Source organism: Ctenopharyngodon idella, chromosome 8, assembly GCF_019924925.1.
Source record: "Ctenopharyngodon idella isolate HZGC_01 chromosome 8, HZGC01, whole genome shotgun sequence".
NCBI lineage: Eukaryota > Metazoa > Chordata > Actinopteri > Cypriniformes > Xenocyprididae > Ctenopharyngodon > Ctenopharyngodon idella.
Window position 1 is genome coordinate 7,244,925 of NC_067227.1, and position 23,123 is coordinate 7,268,047.

At 36.2% G+C, this 23,123-nt stretch overlaps 2 protein-coding genes across 4 annotated transcripts in view; both read left to right on the top strand.

The window, feature by feature from the left end:
• The first annotated feature begins 179 nt into the window (after window positions 1-179).
• lsm1 (LSM1, U6 small nuclear RNA associated) lies at window positions 180-2,190 on the top strand. The gene is made up of 4 exons (XM_051901957.1): window positions 180-347; window positions 687-755; window positions 1,278-1,393; window positions 1,587-2,190. The coding sequence occupies exons 1-4, from the start codon at window positions 302-304 to the stop codon at window positions 1,755-1,757; spliced, it is 402 nt and encodes a 133-aa protein (XP_051757917.1). The 5' UTR covers window positions 180-301; the 3' UTR covers window positions 1,758-2,190.
• A 1,370-nt stretch (window positions 2,191-3,560) lies between these two features.
• Window positions 3,561-23,123, top strand: part of grk5l (G protein-coupled receptor kinase 5 like) — a 60,823-nt gene continuing 41,260 nt past the window's right edge. For 2 of the 3 annotated variants that reach the window (XM_051901954.1, XM_051901951.1), the window contains exon 1: window positions 6,484-6,553. In XM_051901954.1, coding sequence (XP_051757914.1) covers window positions 6,499-6,553 — 55 coding nt within the window. In that variant the 5' untranslated portion in view covers window positions 6,484-6,498. Of the gene's footprint in view, window positions 4,270-6,483; window positions 6,554-23,123 lie in introns of those variants that run through there. The other variant, XM_051901952.1, reaches the window with a different exon arrangement.

The following is a 23,123-nucleotide window of genomic DNA, read 5'->3' on the forward strand; positions in this document are numbered from 1 at the left end:
TTCATGAATCGGATTTCGCAATTGGTTAGATTTTATAATCATCAGTGAATCTAACTAAAAACACAGAGAAATAACTTTAGCTCAATTTGGCCGTCATTATATGTAAAACAAATATATATATATATATATATTAAAGCTACGCTTGGGACCTTTGGAAAAAGCAGTAAGGAGCTGGAGTTTAAAGGGTTAAATTGAACCGGAAGCACTTGATTCTGTGTTACATCCTGTGAAATAAGGATACACATTTGAAATGGTCCATGGCTTGATACTTTATGTTTAAAAACTCCCAAATGTCAGCAAAATGAATTACATGCCAGGGACTGCGAGCCTCATCGAGGACATTGATAGTAAGTTAATTGCAAAATAATTAAATATATTGGAGTGAATTCACCCCGGCGAGACACACACTCACACAGTTGGCGTTGTGTAATGATGTTCGCTTAGGCTCTTTGAGCGTTTATAAAAGTCACGTTGGTGTTGCATGTTTAAGCTAAAACTAGAAATCTAGTCCTCTTTTCTATTGTTCCGGCAAGCTGAACTATGAATCAAATAATCCAGAGTTCGCGTGAATAATAATTACCTCAATACAGGTGTTCGTGTGATAACATAATGAATTAATGACAGAAATCTCAAAGTTCAACAGTATTTATGTAACTGACGATGCTTTAAATTTTCCCCCTTTTTAGAAAAACACCTTGTTCTCCTTCGCGATGGAAGAACATTGATTGGGATCCTGAGAAGCATAGATCAGTTTGGTATGTATAGTGGCCTGACATTATTTTGCAAGCATTTATTATTATTATTATTATTATTATTATTATTATTCCAGGATATTCTGCTGTTTGGTGTTCAGGTGAAGGTCTAAATAATTAAAATATAGTTTGATTTGTCATCATTTACACACTCTTCTGAAGGTCAATACTTGTATACAATTTAATGTCAGTTCATATCTGTATGCAATTAAATGAACACACTGAATTTAGAAAAATATCTCTTTCTTTTTTTCTTTTTTTTGTCCATACAGTAAAGTCAATGTTATTTGGACCCCAATGTTTTTCAAAATATATTTTGTGTTCCACAAAAGAAAGTCATGCAGGTTTGGAATGACATGAGGGTGACAGAATATTAATTTTTGGTTGAATTATGATTTTAAGACCAGTAGTAATGTGAAAAGAAAAACTGACTGTCTTCAGTATGAGTGTTTATGTTTATTGTAAAATTTACCATTTATATTTGAGCAGTGAACCTGTTGCATGATTTTTTTTTTTCTTCCACAGCCAATTTAGTTTTGCATCAAACAGTTGAGCGAATCCACGTAGGAAAAAAATTTGGTGACATACCTCGTGGAATATTTGTCGTCAGAGGAGAAAATGTCGTCTTGCTTGGAGAAGTAGTAAGTACATGTTCATTGTCCTGTTACCCTTGGAATGATTTTATGACTTTGTGTAATATTTGCAGGGCATGTGGTGTATGATGAAATGACATTTCATGAGGGTAACAAATCAGAAATTCTGCCTCTACTCACTTTTATTATTTTTTAGATATACAGTATAGATGTTTAATATTGTGCTGTTTTTCCCTTCCAGGATCTGGATAAAGAATGTGATCAAATCCTCCAGAGAGTTTCCATTGAGGAAATTCTGGAGGAACAGCGGACAGAACAGCAAGCCAAGCAGGAGTCAGAGAGACTGAAGCTACAGGCAGTGAAAGAGCGAGGTTTATCAATCCCTAAAGCTGACACGTTAGATGATTTCTGAAACAACATTTAGGTTTTTTTTTGGATGATTTTATTTGTTTTATTGGATGGTTTTGTTTGGTATGAGACGACAGTCTGTCTTGACTTTGAAATCATTCTGTCCACTGATAGAGTGAGTCTCACAAGATTGTGACTTCAAGATTTTGTTTCACTAGTTGCTGTAAAGGCACATTTTGAGAATTGCCCACCATCTTTGTTTTTTTTTATGGCTGATGCCATAGTGAGATAAAGGATGGACCAAACTGAAGCACTTGGCCTGTTGGCTTTTAGTTTAAAATTAAGCAACTGTAAATGGTATACAAGAAAAGTTTATTTCAGTGTTCACTATGTTATGGATATGACGCTATGGTTATTAAGTTGGTGTACTGTATAATGTAAAACGCATGAAACAACACTGAAAATATTTTTGTTCTATTAAACCTGTTTTATACTAATGACAGTCTTTCAATTAATTGTCACTCTACTTGATTCTGAGAAACCAAATATAATTTTGATGTATTATGTTTTTTTTATTACTAATCTCCAGAAATGTTCTTAGTAGCCAATCAACACAGAGGGCTGGTGTTTTAAAACATTAGGGTGTATTTACACTAGATTAGAACAAAGAGAATGGAATTATTATAAAATAAAACTGTATTTTTTATGTAATATCATTATTTAATTTATTTTATAATTATTTTTAAAATCTCCACATACAGTATACAGAGGTTTAGTATATGCTCGTACGGTGCCCTTATTGCCCAATATAATATAAGGTTTCTCATGTAAAACATGTCCTTGCATTCATCTGTAGCTAGGGGGTGATTTTGCATTTGTTCTGTTTTGAGGCAATAGTTCTCAGAGAGAAGGACATCAGAAGCTTGTGTTAAGACAACGGTACTTTTTCACATAGTGAGAAGAGGGCAAGTCATGGAACTACAGTGAATATATTAGTCTAAATTGCACATTTATTACATTGAGTATAATAATTTTGTCGAGAAGTCAAAGGCTGAGTTTGATGCCTAATCACCGTTTATATGCTCTTAATGATTGTTTCCTATTAATGAGCTCAGAGTATTTGAGAATACCTCAAATGTACAGTAATTTCATTAGGGAGGAAATGCCCTAAATTTCACTTTATTGGATTTAAGTGTTTATTAGTATTATTATATTACTTAAAATAAGAAAGCACAATGATACAGGTGACTGTACAAATAATGTTTGATGTTCACATTCCCTAAAGCGAGTTTCTCTCTCACTACAGTGAGTGGAAATGGAAAACAGAAAACCCGGAGTGGAATTAGAACCGGGTGATTAGAAATCCCTTTGGGAGGTGAAATTTTCTTTGTTACCATTGACATTTCCAGTCCAGATTTCAGTATGTGATCCTTTGCTTGATGCTTTTGTCGACAAAGAAGAAAAAATATACAACCTAAATCAAATTTGTTCTCAGCAGCTGAATCACGTGTGTTCAAAAGCATTCTTGTATGTGTTATATAGTAAAAAAAAAACCCCTGCGCGCTCGAATTGGTAGCTATCTGTTCAAAGTCCTCATCAAATGGTGCTCAATTAGCCTAGGAACACAAAACTTGTACGCGCCATGTAAATGTTATGTTAAGTGAAATGGCCACCACTTAAATAAAACAAAAAAGTGTAATTTGTCTTCTTTGCTATTTGTTGGCCTTTGGCTTTCAATCCCGGGCTATCCCACTTTCTATTATTGCGCCCAGTGCAGACTGAAAGAGCGGGAGCGGCTTGAATGTGCTGCTATCAAATATCCTTTGACAGCCATGCATGCTTGTTCTTCAAGGCCCGTGCGTCACAGCTGCATTTGAACACGCCCCTTCCAAACGCTTGTTGAATAGAAATGACAAGGAAACATGACAAGCGCTAAAGATGAATTTCATATACCGTTATAACTGCGCGAGTGCTCATCCTTTCGCATCGCTACGCCATTTGAATGCCGCTCTACCACTGTAAATCTGAACGGAGCCACGGGGAAAGCCGCTTGGGATCCAGCCAAAAATTACAATTGAAAGCAGAAACCCAGCCCTGCTTCGATTACGCACCGAGAGAGGGAGCACGCTGATAGTGACAGCGGCACTTAAACAACTCATCTATGATCGACCGCAGCTACTCTACTTGATCCGTTTTCTGCCGTGCACCCTCAAAGGATGTAGACATCGGCCTGCTATCTTTGGCATGTACGTTTTAACGGGACTTGTCGCCAGTGGCTCGACAACGCTGTGTTTCAACAGGCAATGCCTTCCTTACGCGTTTTGTGGCGCAAACTACAACAACCACACGCGTGTGTCAGCGATTCGTTGTTTTACTTATGTATACGTGTGTTGATAGTTTAAAATGCCTAGGTTTTGATTTAAATACTTTTATAAGGACGGATAATAGCGTATTCTGCTGGGAGGAGCAATAAGGAGCTCTATCTACTCTTCGGCTTCCACGGCAATATCACGGTGGTTTTTTGATGGAGCTGGAGAATATTGTTGCAAACACGGTACTCTTAAAGGCAAGAGAAGGTGAGTACGGAAAATGAACAAAATGTGATTTATTATCATATTTTAATCGTATGCAGTTATGCTACTTTTTACAGCCAGGAAAAGCCGTGAAACCGCTGCTCGTGCACCTTTTGTGATGATGTAATCTCAGACAGATGCTGTTTGAATTTATCTAGTACTACATGTAACATTGTTTCGAACACCTCCAGCGGTTCTTTCATCTGTAACCGACGTCATAACGCCAGCGTCATAATGCTGTAACATTGTATCGTTTGACAGTTGGTACGTGTTACGGGTTGAACGCCCGAAAACATTAGCCTCCCACATCCGTTTTACGCGTTGAAAAGCGAGTCGTGATTTTTTTTTTTTTAAGTTATTAAGTGTAGGGAGACTACAAACTTCTCGCTTTGAATAGCCCGTTTTTGATGGTGTTTTCTGTACGATATGTTTTCAGCGAGGTAGGCTACATAACGTGAGCTGTGCGTAAGGAAATGGTAGATATGTTACAGCTGCCACCTTTTTAACGTTCTCCAAACAAACACGCAATACTAGCTGATATTAACTCGGTAGGTCCGCCAAACCAGGTCAGCAGTCGACAAGGCGATGTGAACGACGTTTGTCGTCGTTACCACGAATACCACAGTAACCGCTACTTCCTTTGCTGGTGTTTTGATATAAGGTCTCGTAAGACGACCATTATTACGCTGAAGCTTGAATTGACTTTGATTCAGAATGAGCCAAATGTAAACCAGGTCCATACTACTTGGGCAGAAAGTGTTGTAGTACGTGTTGTCTTTTTGTCAGGCCTTGAATAGAATTATCATAGGACATAAAATAAAGCAAAGTTTTTAATTTTACATTTTCCCCATTTTGACAATCAATGTGAGAAAATGCTTTAGCTGTAAAAGCGCTGTTAGTGCAAAGCTGCTCTCTTGAACCTGTGTGCATCATGGAAAATTATAATGGAGTCCTGATGGGTCTTGAGAAGGAAAGGCGAGAAACGAGATTTCAACAAACCTGTTTTAGATATGGTAGCCACCTTTCTGTCCATTTCAAAGAAACATGATATTAAACAAGATTCCATTTACAATTAACGCACCACTTTTTGCTTAGAAAGTGAGTCTGAAGTGAATTGCTAACTCTTAAATCTCTCTTGATCCCAGTCAACAGTTACATTTCAGTCAGTCATTCAAATTTTGCTTCTTGCAGTGTGTTGGGATCTTAATCTTAAGGTTACATCTCATTGTGTCTTTCAGCTTGTGCTTCTTGCCATCCGCCGTGATCCTTCAGAGCTCAGTTATGACATCGTTCAGCAAAAATTGCAAAATATGGAGCCAGTGAACCTTGTTAGCCATTGCTTTCACAAACTTTTTGCACCACTGGCTCCATTAATTACCCAAATTCTCTTGTGGGTTGGTCGACTGGAGGCACAAGCTCAAACATTCAGTTCCTGTGCTCATTGTTGCCTTTAGCCCAGAGTTTACCATAAATGACCAGGTTTTGACAAGTGTAAGATTTACAGTGTACCCTTACTTTGTTGTTGAACAGAGAGCACTAGCCTGGGCCAGTAATGTTAGCTGATCTAACTGAATATACTGTAGACAAATAATGTAGAGAATTTTTAAAATGAACATTTATTAAAAAAGCTTGGTTTGTTTTGTTTTTCCACGCTTCAGATAGTAGACAAAAAAAAATTCTTTTATAGGACAGCAGGCTTTGCAAGAGTGTTTGTGTGGATGGTAATGTGGTTGAGTGTACATAGTTTAATAGTTAAAGGGACATTTCACAACGCTTTGTACAAATATTGAAAAAAGCCTTTTTACAAACATGTTTCTCGTCATGCTACTGCTCTTATTCAAGTTGAAACCCTTCTGAACATACAGTGAACATCAGGAAATCGGTCTTTTCAAAGTGGTCTTGTGTTTATTGATGTGTGCAGGCCTCTGTGTGTGTGCATATGTGTGAGAGAGAGCACTTGTTCAGTGAGGGTCTGTTTTGTTTGTTCTATGTCCATGTGTGTGACTGAACCCCCCCCCATTTGTTTATCATGCTGTGTTCGGAGCAGAAAATGAGGCGTAAGGCACGCAGACTCTTGTCCAAATGTTCGACTAGCAGTAGATAACAGGAAAAGCAGAGTTTACAGGCCACACAGTCTGTTTACATGGCTGAAGCCATGCTTCCGAAATCATTAGAGAGTCCGGCCAGAGCCAGGCAGCCCCAAACTAAACAGAAAGCCCATCTACGTCTGCTATGATATTCTGCTTGGAGATATACAAGCACAGACATCATATTGGCATTGAAAAAGGTAGGCCCTTGTGTGTAGTCTTAATCTGTACTAAATTTGAATGTTTAATTTCATTGAGAATTCTCAATTATTCATGTAGCCTGCTATAAGCTTATGACAATTTAACGATAACTTACTCTTTGAACTGTCGGTCCATTTTGACGTAGCCAGAGCTCAGAAAACATGTTACACTAATGCACATTATAATATGGAAGCCCAGTAAAAGATAAAAAGTAATTGGTAATTGTGAGAGTGTTTACAAAAAAATAAATAAGTTTCTCGCTCCGCTTAATTGCAGGATGTAAAGTGTGTGAGATAAAATGTGTCAAATGTGAGATATAAAGGCACAAAATGGGCTTCCATATTATATGGACTATAATATAGGGACTTGCTGAGAACATGTTCTTGTGCACATCATGAATTGCACTCTAACATATTTTGGAATGCCTTGACACGTTGAGCTAGCATTGCAGCATTTGCACTTACACTTGCATAGAGTTGAGTGAGTGTTTTGGGCATGATCAGCCTTTCCTGCCACCACTAGTGACATCATTTGCTACTGTAACACCTTGTCTACACCGGATGCAAGCAGCGTGACATGCCAAAAGAAAAATAGAACCCATTATAATCAGTGATGTTGTCTACACTGGATGTGACACAAGACAAATTCCCAAAAGTAAACTGTTGCCCTATTCTATTACTGACATATCCCATACTTCTGACAGGAAGAACAAATAGATTTGCAATGATCGTGTTGTCATGTCCAATATAGCCTAGACACAGACAGCATCTAGTTGTTGCGACGCGATGCAACAACTGTTGCTTCCGGTGTAGACACTGTGAAAGCTGCTGCACAAGTGAAGCGATCCAATGTTATAGTAAGTCCCAATGCACATAGGCCTACATTATGTAGTTCTTTACGCCTTGTAAATTTGCATGAGCTGGAAGAATTGCTTAGATTGATGAGGGAAGTTCATTCGCAAGAGGAGAAATATCAAAATGACATAAGGCAAACATATCAGTCAAGTTCATGACCTCAGATATCTGGTGTCATTATCATAGACAGACAATACAGGCAGATAGGCCATATAAAATAGCCTCATTGTCTTCAGTCCAGGGTCAGCTCAGAGTAGGATGTAAAGTCAACATGAAATCAAATCTGACCCATTTAGTTTTTTTTTTTAATGTGAATGGTTCATTGGTGGATGTTATTCCAAAGAAATACTTGTTTTTCTTAATAATCCTTAAATGTATTAACGCCCTCTTCCTCTGAAACAACTTTTCTTTTCAGCTGATGTCACTGATGATGGCTATTAGGCATTATTTTAGCAAACATTCGTTTGATTTGGCTTAATTCTATTATAGATCACCCACTTTTTACCATCCAACCATTTTACCATTACAGTGGTACCACATACAATTTTGATTAATTATGGTGGAATAAACAGTAAATCAAATAACAGTAAAATATCTATGAGGAAAATAATTACCATTATCTGTAGTATCAAATCTTAGTATAGAGCCAGTGTGACTCTTCACTTGCCTCATGATTCTAGTTGATTACAATACAGAGGGTAACAATTTGATTATAAAACAATTCTCAATGCATCACGATGCATCTTCATCCAGTTCTTTTTTAAATAATAATTACTATATTAATAATCACAATATAGTTTTTTTGTTATCTGTGAACATCAGATGCAAGTGCTTTGCTTCCAAATACATACGCAACGTTTTTTTTCATATATAGTAAGAGTACTTTATTTAAAATAAGATAGTACATTAATATGTACTAAAGGCCTTTTTAACTTTTAAAATAATTGATTATTCCGTTTTTATGCATCGATGCAGAATAATTTACAACAGCATCGTAAAAATATTATATTCCACAGCTCTATCTCCGTATTTTCATGACTTTAACAATTGAATGTCAGTGCATTTTCTGGACAACTGATCAGTCTTAAAGGTATAGTAAGTGATTTCTGAGAAACACTGTTGAAAGTGGATTGGACCAAGCACCACAACACATTTGTAGCCAATCAGCAGTAGGGGGCGTATACACTCAGGATAGAGAGTGAGCAAGAGGGAGATTTGAAGAAAGACTACAGAAAGAGAGATGGCTGAGAGAGAGATACATTACAAAAAAGAAAATGTCAGAGGAATATCACTGGAAAAAGAAGGGTTATGATCAGACAAGTGCTTTAGGACCTGCGTTAATATTAGAAAAGATTTCTAGTGCTGGAGAACAAGGCAGGAAGGCCTGAAAACGGACGCTGAGGTTGCGTTGTTTCTGCTCCATTTAGGCTTTTCCTCACATGTAAACATTGATCAGCGAACATAAACAGAAGCTCAACCGAACATGAATAACACACATGAACAAACCTCTTCAGGAAGCTCAAACGTGCTGCGTAACCAGTGAGGTTCATTCTCGTGTTAGGCAGCACGGTTGAGCTTCCGGAAGAGGTTTGTTCTTGTGCGTTATTCATGTTCAGTGTTTACATGTGAGTAAAGCATAAATTAAATCTTTTCATAAAAAAATGATCGTGTCTCTTCAGAAAATTTGGACTAAACCGCTCAATTCATATGGATTAGTTTTCCGATCTCTTTATGATCTTTTTGAAGCGTCAAAGTGTTTGTTGCAAAGGCAGTCAATGGAGAGATAGACATCTCTCAGATTTCATCAAAAAGATCTTCATTTGTGTACTAAGATGAATCTTGCGAGTTTGGAATGACACGGGTGTGACATCATTTTCATTTTGGGGTGAACTAACCCTTTAAAAATAAGAACAAAGAAGCAAATTGCAAATAGGACAAATCCAATAGAACAAAGATACAAATTAAATGGGTTCATTTAACATAAAGTAAGAAATACTACAGAAATAATCGAAATAAGCCGCAAAAGAGAAACTGAATTTGGGATTGCATGCTGTCTAAGAGAGGTGGCTTTCTGTGCGCGTGTTTCAGGTGTGTCAGTTAGCGCAGGTACCACATTGAGTTTTTTTTTCACGACTAAACATTCATGTCCTGCTCTTTATTTTCTCATTCATCCATGTTTCTTTATCACTATAATTTTTCAATAACTTTAAGTAGTTAGCAGTTTTATTTCTATTTTCATACCACAATATAAACAAAATCTCTAATGATAGACCCTTTATATCCTTGCCGCAATATATATATCGTCATACTGCCCAGCCCTAGCAATTCATGTAGTTTAAAAACAGCCATCCGTGCGTTATGTTTAAAAACAGCGTGGTGTGAAGCAGAATGGAAAAAAACACAGTGGTCTATATATTTAAAGGGATAGTTCACCCAAAAATGAAAATTCTGTCATCATTTACTCACCCTCAAGTTGTTCCAAACCTGTATAAATTTCTTTATTCTGTTGAACACAAAGGAAGATATTTTTAAGAAAGTTTGTAACCAGGCTGCTTTGGGGCACCATTGACTTCCATAGTAGAAAAAAAAAAATACTATGGAAGTCAGTGGTGCCCCAGAACCGTTCAGTTTCCCACATTCTTCAAAATATCTTCCTTTGTGTTCAACAGAACAAAGAAATTTATACAGGTTTGGAACAACCTGAGGGTGAGTAAATGATGACAGAATTTTTTATTTTTGGATGAACTATCCTTTTAATATAATTACTTAAAAGTTGTACTTTATGCGCAATGTGAAAAACTGTGAGATGCTGAAGTTTTTTTTTTTTTTTTTTTTTTTTTTTAATTGTTAGGGGGAAAAAAAATCTATAAATCTAGTCGACCTCACTAACCAGCTAGTCAGTTGGTGGTTAACTATTTAATCATCCTGACCCATCCCAATTTGTAGATTCGTCCATTATTAAGCTGACAGAATTAAATGTACCATGGAACAATACCCAAGAGCAGCCCTGTTAACCAGGACCTTAGGTAATGTTTTTCCTTTGGCAACCTCTCATGGAAGTAGCATTGTATTGGTTTCTTTTCAAAGAATGAGTGAGTGAGTGAGTGAGTGAGTGACTGTGTCTGAGAGATGGTGGGGGGTGAATTCCTAAGCAAGGCTGTAATCTGACCCTGGCCGCCTCAGACAGCATAGGCGATGTGGAGTGCACGCCGTAACCCATGACGACGGTGGACGAGGGGCTCTCCTTCCCATTCAAGAACTCTGGATCTGGCAGACTGCTCCTCTTCGCTGGAAACTGTGCCGTGTGAAATCCTGAAGAATAAACGTCATCCAGACCCATGTAAAGAGGTAGTCAGAGGCAAATGAGGAGACAAAAGTGCAGAGACCAAAAAAAGAGTGAGAGAGAATGCAAGGCAGTGAAAGAAAGGTGAAAGAACTAAGAGAGAAAAAGAAATACTGTGTCACACACATAACTACTGCTGCTGCTTTTGCCAGATGCTAAAAAGTTGCGCCACTGCGTCGAGGTATTACAGTCTTGTGTTGTTAATATACAGCTTCCTGTGTTAAAATGCACTCTGTCATCAAAGAAGCGTTTTATGTAGTTACTCTATCATAGGTGATGCTTGCTGAAGTAAGCATCTTTAGTACTAAGCAATGGCATTGGCAATGATTTTTCTGGCAGTATACAGTTAAGCAACACTGTGAATTAATGCTTTTATTGGCCATTGGCCTAACATTGGTTAAGTGTTCTAACGATAAAATAGATAATTTAATAGTATATTAAAAAGATATTTAAAGTAATTCCTGTAGATGAAACAGTAGACCATGCAACACCAAGGTAATGGGTCTGATTCTCAGAGAATGCATAAGAATGTGTACTTTGAATACAGTGTTAGTTGCTTTGGATAAAAGTTTCTGTCAAATGCATAAATGTTATTGTAAACTTCTGATTTAATCTTCATTAGCTCCATAAGAGTTGAGAAGTTTTATTCGGAATAATTCAAAGTACTTCACAGTAGTGTCAGTGTGCCATTATTCATTTATTGATGTTTATTGTAGGCCGTATTGGTATATTGGTGCATATAGCATAACTGAAAATGAAGCATAATTCTTAGTGTTCGTTCAGTGAAAAGCTATAAATGTACCATGATTATTTTAGACTGCTTGATCAAACAATGGCTATTTAAAAAAGTCTTTTCTCTAAATTGAAAAACAGTTTTAAATTGGTTCATAGCAATATTATATGAGTATAACAATAATGAGATCTATTTTATTAACTATGAATTTAGTCTTCTAAAGGCTAAAATTTGTCATTTATTATTATTATTATTTATTACTATTATTATTGCTACTTTGAGTAGGCCAGGCATACATAATTCTCACATAAAATTTTGCTGAACCATTGTTTATCCACACCCAGTCTAGAAATGACTGCCACAAGGATGGATGTGCTGTGGTACAAGCAACACAAATATGCAGCAGAGGTGCTGAAGCTTGTGTTGGGCCGAGACTGATAGGCGTGAAAATTGAATTTGACTTGTTGTAAATGGCCGGTTGGTTTGCGAGCGGACGTCTGTTGCCTTAGCTGATGTCATTTCTGTCTGATCTAATTCCACACGGTCAATATCCATACTAACTTGTTGACTGACTTGTGGCGTTGGTTACATTTAGAAGTGGTCGAGGGAAAGTCGCTTATGCTACTGAAAATGGCTGGGTTATGTTTGAAGTCATGTTATTTTATTCAAATGTGAATGTAATAAGAGAAGATGGCAGGAGGGTTGGGAAATGTATCTTAAAATCTAGAAAAAGCGTGACCTCCGCTGTCAAGGACGCATCCCTTCCCCAGTAATCAGATATGGGCCAAATTGTCCCTCCACAATATTTGATATTCTTGATGCTGCTTTGGTGCACTCTATTATGCACCACTTGTTAGAATGACAAAAAGTTTTAAAAGTTCATTTTTAGGTTGGTCTGCTTCAGTGATCAAACAGCGTTTGTCAATGGGTGTGTTTACATGCACGCTCTTAACCCAATTATGCTTAATAATTCGATTATGCATGTGGCCATGTAAACACATTAACCTGTTTTTGGCATAAACCAATTGACATTTTTGCCCCTTACCCTGATTTTGCCCGGCATGTAAACACATTGACATGCATTCTATTGGCTTATTGAGTGTGCATGTGTGATATGTAACAGGAAAGCGTCCTTACTGTGGATTTAAATGCTTACAGGCATTGCAAGCATGTTGCGGTTGGAAATGTATCGCAAATTCTGACTCTTTCTTGACCAAAGAAATTATAAAAATATTTTCTCATCTCGTCCAGCCAAAGTAGAAGTGGTACAGTCAAAATACTGCTTATTTATTTCACATCACATTTCACATAACGAATACTTGGAGGCAGATACACAAATTATTAGGTTTTGACATCACTACCAGAGAATAACCTGATTTTTGTAATAAAGACTTGTAAACACAGTTTACTTGCGTTGATGGATTATTGATTTGCATGTAAACCGGGACAACAGATTAATTCAATAAGCTGATTTTTGGGAGTTTTTCATCATATCGGTGTGTATGAAAACATTCTCAATGTTAAAATGTTTGAAGGCGGGCTTTACTGTTCACAGAAGGCAAACATGAATTCCAGCATGATACTTCAGTTTTAGCAAAGAATGTGAAAGTAAGATGTAATCGGCTAAACATTTAGTATTTGACAACTGTTTTATGATAGAAATGTTAAGTGACTGACAGTAATATCCAGTCAGGCAAACTACTTGAATTTTTTTGTCAAATTTTGCCATTTTGAATTGAAGTGATTCATGTAATTCATAATTAAATATGCTGTGGCAAGACAAGAAACATTAACAGCCTTTTTCAACATATTAGGAATTCCGTTAAGAGTGAATGTGTGCTAAATTTAAAATAAATATATTATTTGCAAAAGTTCAAATGGATTACTCATAAATTCTAGTTCTTTTACTGTTTTTCTTTCTTTTTTCCCCTTAAATCCCTTTTAATCCTTTAATTATTTAATTCCTGTAAATAGTAATCACCCATCAATATTCAAGACATAGTTCTGGCCTGTCATGAAGCTATATGGCTTCAAAAGAGTAGGAATATAGTGCTTTGTGTTCTTATAGACTACTATTAATTGTGCGTTTGTGGTCTTTTTTTGGATATTGATTGACATAGTTACTACAAATTGTTATTATATAGAAATAAGCCGTGTCGATGTGTAAAATTAACTGTTCCTTTAAGAGCAGCTCACTGATATTGTAAGCAGTGAAGAGGTGCTAGAACAGAGTTCCAGCATTAGGAAAGGTCAAGATAGTGTGACCTTGAGCTGTCCTGGTACTCATAGAATACATTGCTGAATGATTAGATAATTGTTGGCATGAACTGGGTTTTGACAGCCCTAGAAGTACTGGGCCAAGGTGCAATCATGGGAAATAAGGGAAAATGATCCATCTGATCTCAATCTAAGGTCTATGTTAATGAATGTACACTCAAAAATAATGGCTATTTATTGCATCTGTGGTTCCATGAAGAACCTTTAACGTCCATGGAACCTTTCCATGGCACAAAGGTTATTTATAGTGGAAAAAGTTTCTTTAGATTTAAAATTGTTGTTCTTCATACTATAAAAAAATTGTTCTTTTAAAAATGGTTCTTCTTCTGTGGCATCGCTATGCCTTTTTTAAGAGTGTAAATTAATAAAATAAATAATGGTGAAATTTAGACATTGATTTGTTCAATCATTTGCTTATTTATTTTTTAATTCTTAGAAATTATAACATTGAATATCTGAGGATCACCTGCTGTTTACTTGCCTGTCATTGTAGAGAAAAGCTAAATAATGTTTCCTGTAAAGGGTAGTGTTACAGTGGAGAGAATTTGGACTTGGGACTAATTAGATGTTATCTTGTAGGTATATAAAAAATAAAAAAAAGGTGTAAAATAGAGTTCCATTTTGCATTTTTACCACAACAGTACAGAATGAACAACATTTGATAAAACTAAAGCATGTTGCAACAGGATTTGGGTGCTTGTAGTTGATGTTCCACCACGAAGAGCAGCTCAACAATTGCATCATCAGTGAGGGCAATGACATGGAGCTAAGAATGCTCGAGTCAGAGCAGCTGAACTTTTAACCACATTCTGTCCTGCTGAAGTGCAGGGGAGTTTTCTTTCATTTTCATCTGCCACATTTTCCTCTAAAGGTTTTTACTGGCTTTATTGGTTGTCCTTAAATGCAGTCTCTTGCAGTCTTTTTTGTGTGACGTAATGCAGTAAAGTTTTAAAAGCTCTTCTGAGTGGAGAGACTCTAATGGAAGGGAAGGTCCATCATCATGAAGTCTGAACCTCGCCTTCAGCCCACTCACTCTCCATGAGAGCCTGCTTGTGTTTATGTGAGAGTGAGAACAGAGCCAACTGTGAAATATTTAGTCTCAATTTGGACTGGCTGTAAAAAAAAAAAAAAAAAAAAAAAAAAAAAAAAAGCATCACCCTGTGTGTTCATCAGCAGCTTTTTAAAATCATTTTTTAGAGCTTTTTTAATCTTTTTTTTACTTTTGGAGGTAAAACTGGGAATGATACGATTTACCCCATTACCTCTGTACCATGGTGCCAACCTTGAATGTCATTTAGGACAGATGATTGGTAGAATATCTCATTACATGTCTGAAGTTCTGCTTTGCGTATTACAAACCATGAGTGCATGCCATGCTTTGCATATTACATTGTCCGAACGAATACAATGTGTCCTATTGATACAAAATTTGAATACCCTCACATTTTTACAGTATATAGAGGAAAGTGGGGTAAGATGTGGCATCCTTAATCTACCACACTATGTATTTCCTGCTGTATATATTTAGCTCACCATACAGAGCTGTACGTGACTAAAAGATACACATGAGAAAAATGACAAGCAGTAAGGCTAAACTTTTTTTTTTTTTTTTTTGCATGTAAAATGACTTTTTTTTTTCTTTTTTTATAGGCAAAATTATTTTGCTAAAAATATATTATAAATTATTCAATTAAGTATGTTTTGGTAGCTGTGGGGGTAAAGTGTGCCAGCGGCTCAGTTATAGTAATTGTGAGCTTTACCTTTTAAATGTATAATGTAATTTACCAAAATATTGAACATTTTTACTACACTAAATTATATCGAATAATGAATATTTTCTTGGCTGGTTTATGCAGATAATAACCCTATTAAGCCTATTGTAGCATATATGATATGCAAATTTCTAAGGCCTCTAAATTATCAACCTGACAAACTTTGCTGAAAAACTGTATGTAATCGTCTATGTCTTATGTCTTCGGATTGATAGTTTATCATTTTAGCAAGTAAAAGACCGTTTAGTATAATTGTAAAACGGTTCAATAAACTGTTGCATTTAAAAAAAAAAAAAAAATTGAATTTTTAGACTATTATTATTTCAAATGTCAGGCTTTAGAAGGTTAATAATGTGCAGCAAAATAAGACATTGGAATTTTTCATTGTGGGATTGTGCACAAGGATCTTTATTGGCATTGATGGTTCCATGAAAAACCTTTAACATCCATGGAATCTTTCTGTTGCACAAAAGGTTGAAAAAGGCACTTTAGAGTATTAAAATGTTCTTCACACTAAGAATAAAATGTTACTTTTAAGAACTGACCACTGAGAGGTTATTTAGTGAACCAAAAAATGGTTCTATGGCATTGCTGTGAAAACCCAAAGATTAATCTTACCCCATGACATGACACAGCTCACCCCTAATGTGTAGGACTTTTTTGGAGGAAAAATTTAATTTCTATGGCCCTATACTGTAGATATTTTCTTGTAATTTCAGCTGCTAACAGTCCTCGGATATGATAAGAAGTATTAAAGGATTAGTTCACTTTGAAATGAAAATTACCCCAAGCTTTACTCACCTTCAAGCCATCCTAGGTGTATATGACTTTCTTCTTTCTGATGAACACAATCGGCGATATTTTAATAAATATCCTGACACATCCTAGCTTTATAATGGCAGTGAGTGGGACCAACGAGTATGAGCTGAAGAAGTTGCTTCCATCCACATTCATCCATCATAAACGTGTAATCCACACAGCTCCAGGTGGTTAATAAAAGCCCTTTGAAGCGAAGCGATGCGTTTGTGTAAAAAAATAAAAAATCCATATTTAACAAGTTATGAAGTAAAATATCTAGCTTCTGCCAGACCACCTTCTGTACTCAAGTTACGAAGAAAGTTTAAACTGGCATCGCGTCAGTTAAGCTTTTTCCGTAAGTTGAATAGGGAAGGCGTAGGACGTAGCGTAAGCTTTTTGAACTGCAAGAGCTTTACACTTTCTTTGTATGTTGAGTACGGAAGGCGGTATGGCGGAAGCTAGATATTTTACTTCATAACTTGTTAAATATGTTTTTTTTTTTTTTTTTTTTTTTTTTTTTTTTTTACACAAACGTATCGCTTCGCTTCAGAAGGCCTTTATTAACCCCCCGGAGCTGTGTGGAGTATGTTTATGATGGATGGATGTGGATGGAAGCACTCGTTGCTCTTACTCGTTGGTCCCGTTCACTGCCATTATAGAGCTCGGATACATCAGGATATTTATTAAAATATCTCCGATTGTGTTCATCAGAAAGATGAAAGATCATCAATCCTAATATTTTGTGGGATGAATTGCAAAATGTGTTGCATGAAGCAGAGGGACTACACTCCTATTGGTAGTTGAAAGCACAAGCATATTCTCCTAAATATTTAATAGCCGATCACGTGAGGGGTGGGGCTTGTGTAGAGCTGAATAACAGCTGTTCCAATTCAGGAGAAAACTTCAAAGCTTTCTTTTATTCTTCCTTTTGTTGGTTTCAGTTAGGAAAAAGATCAGTAGCATGAAACAAATTGGATTTATTCTCAGATCATAATTAATGCAGCACTAAACTTGGCTAATTTTTGCGCAGAATGTTCTTATTGGACAGTGATGTGCCAAGAAACCTCTGAACTCGTAACAACAGTCAGGTGGAGTCCATGGGATGAATATGAGGAGCTTGAGAGGGAAGAGGCAGAGGGAGCGGCAGTGGTGTAGAGGAAATCAAGAACAGCTGGCGAGGAAGTTGGGGGCTCTACGAGGAATAGCGAAACTACTTTGACCCCTTGTCCAAAACAACTACTGTGAACGCATTTCTGCTTCGCCGCTTTGAAGTTTTGTAACAAAACCATTGTCAGATTTCTTGATGGCGTTCCATGCAACCATTTAAGGCAACATCCCTAATACAACAGGCCTTTTATGTTTACCTAAATGACCTGTGTGTAAAAGAAAGAATGGTGTGTGTAAGAGATAAATGCCATCTGCCTCTCCCTGATCTTTCATGTTGGGGCAGGTATCGAGAAGTAACCGGCCTCTCCTCCACTTTTTTTCTCCATTGTTATCTATTCTTTTCCTGTGGACTTTTGAGATGATGCCTTGGTGACAGCATTGTGCGGCATACTTTGAATGCAAATGCTATGTGATGCTTTTGTGTTATGTAATTGTAGCGCAAAGCATCCATGATGGCATTCAGACCGGCATGCTTTCTCACATTCCACACTGTAGCTATTTATAGTGCCAAGGAGAGATACGACACCTGGCTTAAGTCTCAGGAAGAGTTTAATGATTCCTTTATGGTACAGGTCCTACACGGATTAAACATAGACAGATTTACATGCTTACACACCCACTCAAGCCAATTCCCCGAAATACATATCTGAAATACACACATATACACACATATATATTACATATATTTTCATGTTTTTGTACGCATAGTAATATGCGTACAAAAAAAACAAACAAACAAAAAAAACAATCCAGGGCCAGGGCTCAACATTAAGGATCATGGGAGAGTTTGTTGGTACTGTTACGGGAATCTACCCTGCATTTTTAAACACAAAAAAAACATCCTGTGTGAATGGCCCCTTACTCTGTTGGGCCAGTGCTGTGTTGTCTTGTCTTGTCACCATTTGGTAATCTTGCAAAAGGAATGTGCAAAACTACATTATCAAAATTGACTAATTGGTGGGTTGCCTGAATAACTAGTCGATTACACTGCCCTTTTATGCTTTTTCAGATATTAATTTCTTGTTGCATGTAATATAGCTGTTTGTGAATGTAAAAAGTCTGCAAAGTTTCAAAGATCAAAGTGCATGATACATGTCGTTATAGTCTCATAAAAGAAAGAACAGATTAATTCCAGTTAATTCCAGTATTTCCTACATAGATTTGTAACAAAATTTGCATAATGTCAACGTATGTACTTCATCGGATGCCTGTGAACAACATCTACTTTGACCCGCCCTCAGACATGTAGCTGTAGCTGAGGTTAGTTTAGTTAACGTTGTCGACATATCGAGAAGGGTTTTTTTCCCGCCTCTGCGAAAGCAAATCTACTTTGCATGCACTTCCAAAGGATGAGAACTCGGGCTCAAATTGTTACGGTAAAACCAACCTATCACTGTGTATAGAAAAGCTGAGAAATCCTCCAGACCTGAAATTCAAATATAGTTATGGGCATTTTTTTTCTGATATATGCTGTAAACGGTAGACCAATCACAACAGACTGAGACATCTGACCAATCAGAGCAGGGTAGGCTCTCAGAAAGGAGGGGTTTAGAGAGACTGAATTCTTTATCGAACCATTTCAGACTCTGTGAGAAAACAGGTGATGTTGCAATGTATATTATAAGAAAATTAAAGTGTTTTTTTTTTTTTTTTTATAACTTTGGGTGCAAGTAAACCTAGTGTAGGAGACCCTTAAAAATAGCATAAAATGGGCACTTTAATCAAAACCTAAACAATGAGGCTGGTTTTAAGTTTATCTGACTAATTAGACACGTTTCGTAGTGGTGTACGTAGGATGCGCTCCTGATGCTTTCAGCTACATGAGCACTACAAAATAGAGTTGAATGCAGGATCAACGTGTTGACTAGTTGACCATCTTGACCCACACCTAGTTTTTTGGCTTTACATATTTGGTTGCATGTATTAAACATTGTTTTGAAATGTGCATTAATTTAAACATGACAAATGTTATCTAGCTGGTTAATATAGATGAGATTTTGTCCAAAATTATAAATGCATTATTTGCACCATATGACATAATTTTCCAGCAAAGATTTATTTTTTATTTATTGTACCTTTTAGATGTATATTATATATTATAGATTTAGATTATATTTAAAGTATTTTGCATATGTAATATATTCAATTTTTACAATATTTTATATAAATATTTTACAATGTTTTATGTATATTAGAGTTTTTATTAAGAAACTTAAAATTGAATGAAAAATATTTAGTATACACAACCGGCAAAAAAAAAAAGTTTGGAATAATTACGATTTTTAAAAATGTTAAAAAGTCACTTATGCTTACCAAGGCTGCATTTATTTGAAGAAAAATATAGTAAAAACAGTAATGTTCTGAAATATTATTTAAAAAAAAAAGGGTTTCTATAAAAAAAGAGGTTTCTATATTTTAAAAAAATAAAATAAAATTATTCCTGTGATGGCAAAGCTGAATTTTCAGCATCATTACTATAGTCTTCTGTGTCACATGATCCATCAGAAATCATTCTGATATGCTGATTTGGAATAATTAAGTTTTTTTTTAAATGTATTATAAATATTAGTATTTATTATATTTATTTATGATGAGGGAAGTACTGTCTAAACTACTGATCTCACTGGGCCAGCAGAACTTAGGAGTTTCATTTTTGCACAATAGGACTGAACTTGATTCATAATCACTGCTGAGTTGCTCTAAGGTCACACGCTAGCCCGACTGTGTTCCCGGTCGACGTACTTGCATCTGACCCCATCTGACTTGTGTGTCTGAGTGTGTGTACCAACAGATTTTGCCCCCGAGCTCAAAAGCTATTTTTAATTCTGGTAATTATCAAATGTCACATTAAGTATGCATGGCTTCAGGAGAACTAATTGAACGTATATCAGCTGTTTGCCACAAGCTGTTCTTCTTTGGTGTTTGTTCAAAATTCTGATTATTGTTAAAAAAACACTGATGTAGTGTCATCTTTGTTAGTTGTGTAATAATATCCAATCAAGTGAATTAAACTGACACCAGTTTTTACTTATAAATTGGACCTAGAATCTAGAAATTAGCTCATACTGGTTAAATCTGCCTCTTCAACATATATGTATTATGAGAATGCAAGAAAGATAGTTTGTTAAAGTTATGCAATATGTAGACAAAGGCAATTCCAAATTTGCATTATGTTTGCATTCAGGTTTGCAGCAACACAACAGCTGCTCGGTTTTTCAGAAGGAATTTTCATTTTTTACATTTCCTTATGAAAATGTGAGTATTGCCTTAGGCCAGATTGATGCTAGATTGTTAGGGATGGTTGGCAGGGTGTTGCTATGCAGTTTCTAAGATGGTCTGGGTATTGTTTTTTTTAATGGCATTGCTAAGGCGTTAACATAATGGCTTACTTGTGTGCTGCTTTTATTCGTAGGGTAGTGAAACTGTCCATCGGATGCACATATTAGATTCTCGGGTGGATATATTTCACCAGCTGTTTAATGAATTCTGCTCATTTGGACATATTATTATTCATTTGGTTTACTGCTTTTGACATACCATGTCATACCATTCTGTGGGATGTATGCCTACATCCCACAGAAGGGATGTAGGCATATTCAGAAGCAGCAATAGTCTCTATAATATTCTGTTCCCTAGATATGGCTTGGTTTTTAATCCAAGTCCAAAACGGTTTTTCCAGTTTTATCATTCACCAGGCAAAATTTAGTAAACCTGATCCCTTAGAAAAGTTTTAGCCTACCTGTCCTCAGTCTTGTTCTAAACCACTAACCCTTAATACCAGCAATAGTAATAGCGATGCTTGACTTATTGGCAGTTAAACCCTGGAGCATGTTTTGAGATACTGGCAGACAACAAAAGAATAGTGACTTCATACCCCTCATATAAGCGAGCTAGTTATTTATGCAGAATATTTTTGTACTTTCAATAAGAAACGTTTTTGATGACACACAGCCTGTAGATTAGATAACTGCCTTCCTGTTGTTCTGTAATCTGATATAGACACTTTGAGGATGCTGTAGATTCCAATGATCGATATTACAAAAATTTGATATCTTTGTACAGCTGTAAAAAAGGAAGTCGCCATTTGCATTTATCAGAGTACCACAAGAATCCTGTTTCATGTTTGACTGTCATTGACTCAAAAAGGAAAATTCTGTCATTATTTACAGTACTGTGCAAAAGTCTTGGGTACGTTAGTATTTTCACCCCCCAAAAAATGGTTTTAAGCCAGTTATTTATATCTTTTGCTGTAGTGTCAGTAGGAAATATCAGTTGAAATTTCCAAACGTTCCTTTTGCCATTAATTGTAATAATCCAGAGATTTTTTTCACAGCAGATGTCACTATGTGCTTTAGAAACATCCGTACTCTGCTTGCTTCCAGTTCCTTTACACACACCACTTAAACCTAAAACAATCGTTCATAAAGTTCGAAAAGGTTGAAGCGAATTACAAGGGTGTTCGCAGTGGGCTGTTTCTATTAATCTCGCGTCATAAAAGCATTCTGAGCCGAGGTGCAAGTATATTTAACCACTTACATGACTACGCACGATCGCTTTCCAGCACTCTTCTTCATGAGCGTTTGAGTGTGCGGTTAAAAACTAGCCTAGAGTGCCATCTGCTGTTAAAACTAAGCTCAGAATCGATTCAAGAGAGAAAATATCAAAAGCGATCCAAATCGATGTATTGTCCCAGCCCTAGATTACATGAAGAAAAAGGAAAAAACCCAGAAGAACTGTGACAACGTCTCCAAGACGCTTGAAGAAACCTACATGCAAAGATACCTGAAAAACTATGCAAAGTGTACCTAGGACAAAAGCTGTTTTAGACTCAAAGGGTGTTCACACCAAATATTGATTTGATTTAGTTAATAGAAGTTATTTGATCAATAAAATCCTATTTTTGGAAGCATCCTCACTTTTACAGCATTTTTACACAAGTGCCAAAAACTTTCCACAGTACTGGAGCTTTGCCGGTAGGTTTCTGTTGCCGCAGTTCTTCTGTATTTAGTCTGTCTCATTTTCATCTGTTTCTTCATGTAATCACAGACAGACTCGATGAAGGTGAGATCAGATCTCCATGTGGAGCATGCTGGCTGTTGTCAGACTCTTTGTGCCTTCAAAAATCTCACTGCATTATTACAATAAATGATGAAAGGAATGTTTGGAAATGTAAACTCATATTTCCAACTGACACACTACAGCAAAAGATATAAATAATTGATGTAAAAAATACTAACAGGCCTAAGACTTTTAAACAGTACTGTACTTGTCTTCATGTTGTTTCAAACCTGTATGACTTTATTTCGTCAAAATATAATTTTTAAAGAATATCCTGGCCACTTTTGAAGATTGACCTTCAAAAAGTATCCAACAGTACCATAAAATCTTTATATTTCTGTAAGTCTTCTGAAGCCATCATTTTTTTTTTTTTTTTAATGAACAGACTGAAATTATGTTAACCGCAGATGATCCAGATCACTGAGTCTCGAGAAATGGGTTGGTCTGACACGTATGCTGACACGTATGACATGAATCTTACAACAGGTTTTGCAGACTGGATCAACATATTTATTAAAATGATCTGACTCAAAAGATGGATTCGTTCATGATTTGGACATCAAGAAT

Excerpts from the sequence above, each read along its gene's own strand:
- lsm1 (XM_051901957.1), top strand. The coding sequence starts at position 302 with ATGAATTACATGCCAGGGACTGCGAGCCTCATCGAGGACATTGATA. Across the intron at positions 348-686 it reads CCTCATCGAGGACATTGATA|AAAAACACCTTGTTCTCCTT; the intron begins GTAAGTTAATTG and ends CCCCCTTTTTAG. Across the intron at positions 756-1,277 it reads GAGAAGCATAGATCAGTTTG|CCAATTTAGTTTTGCATCAA; the intron begins GTATGTATAGTG and ends TTTCTTCCACAG.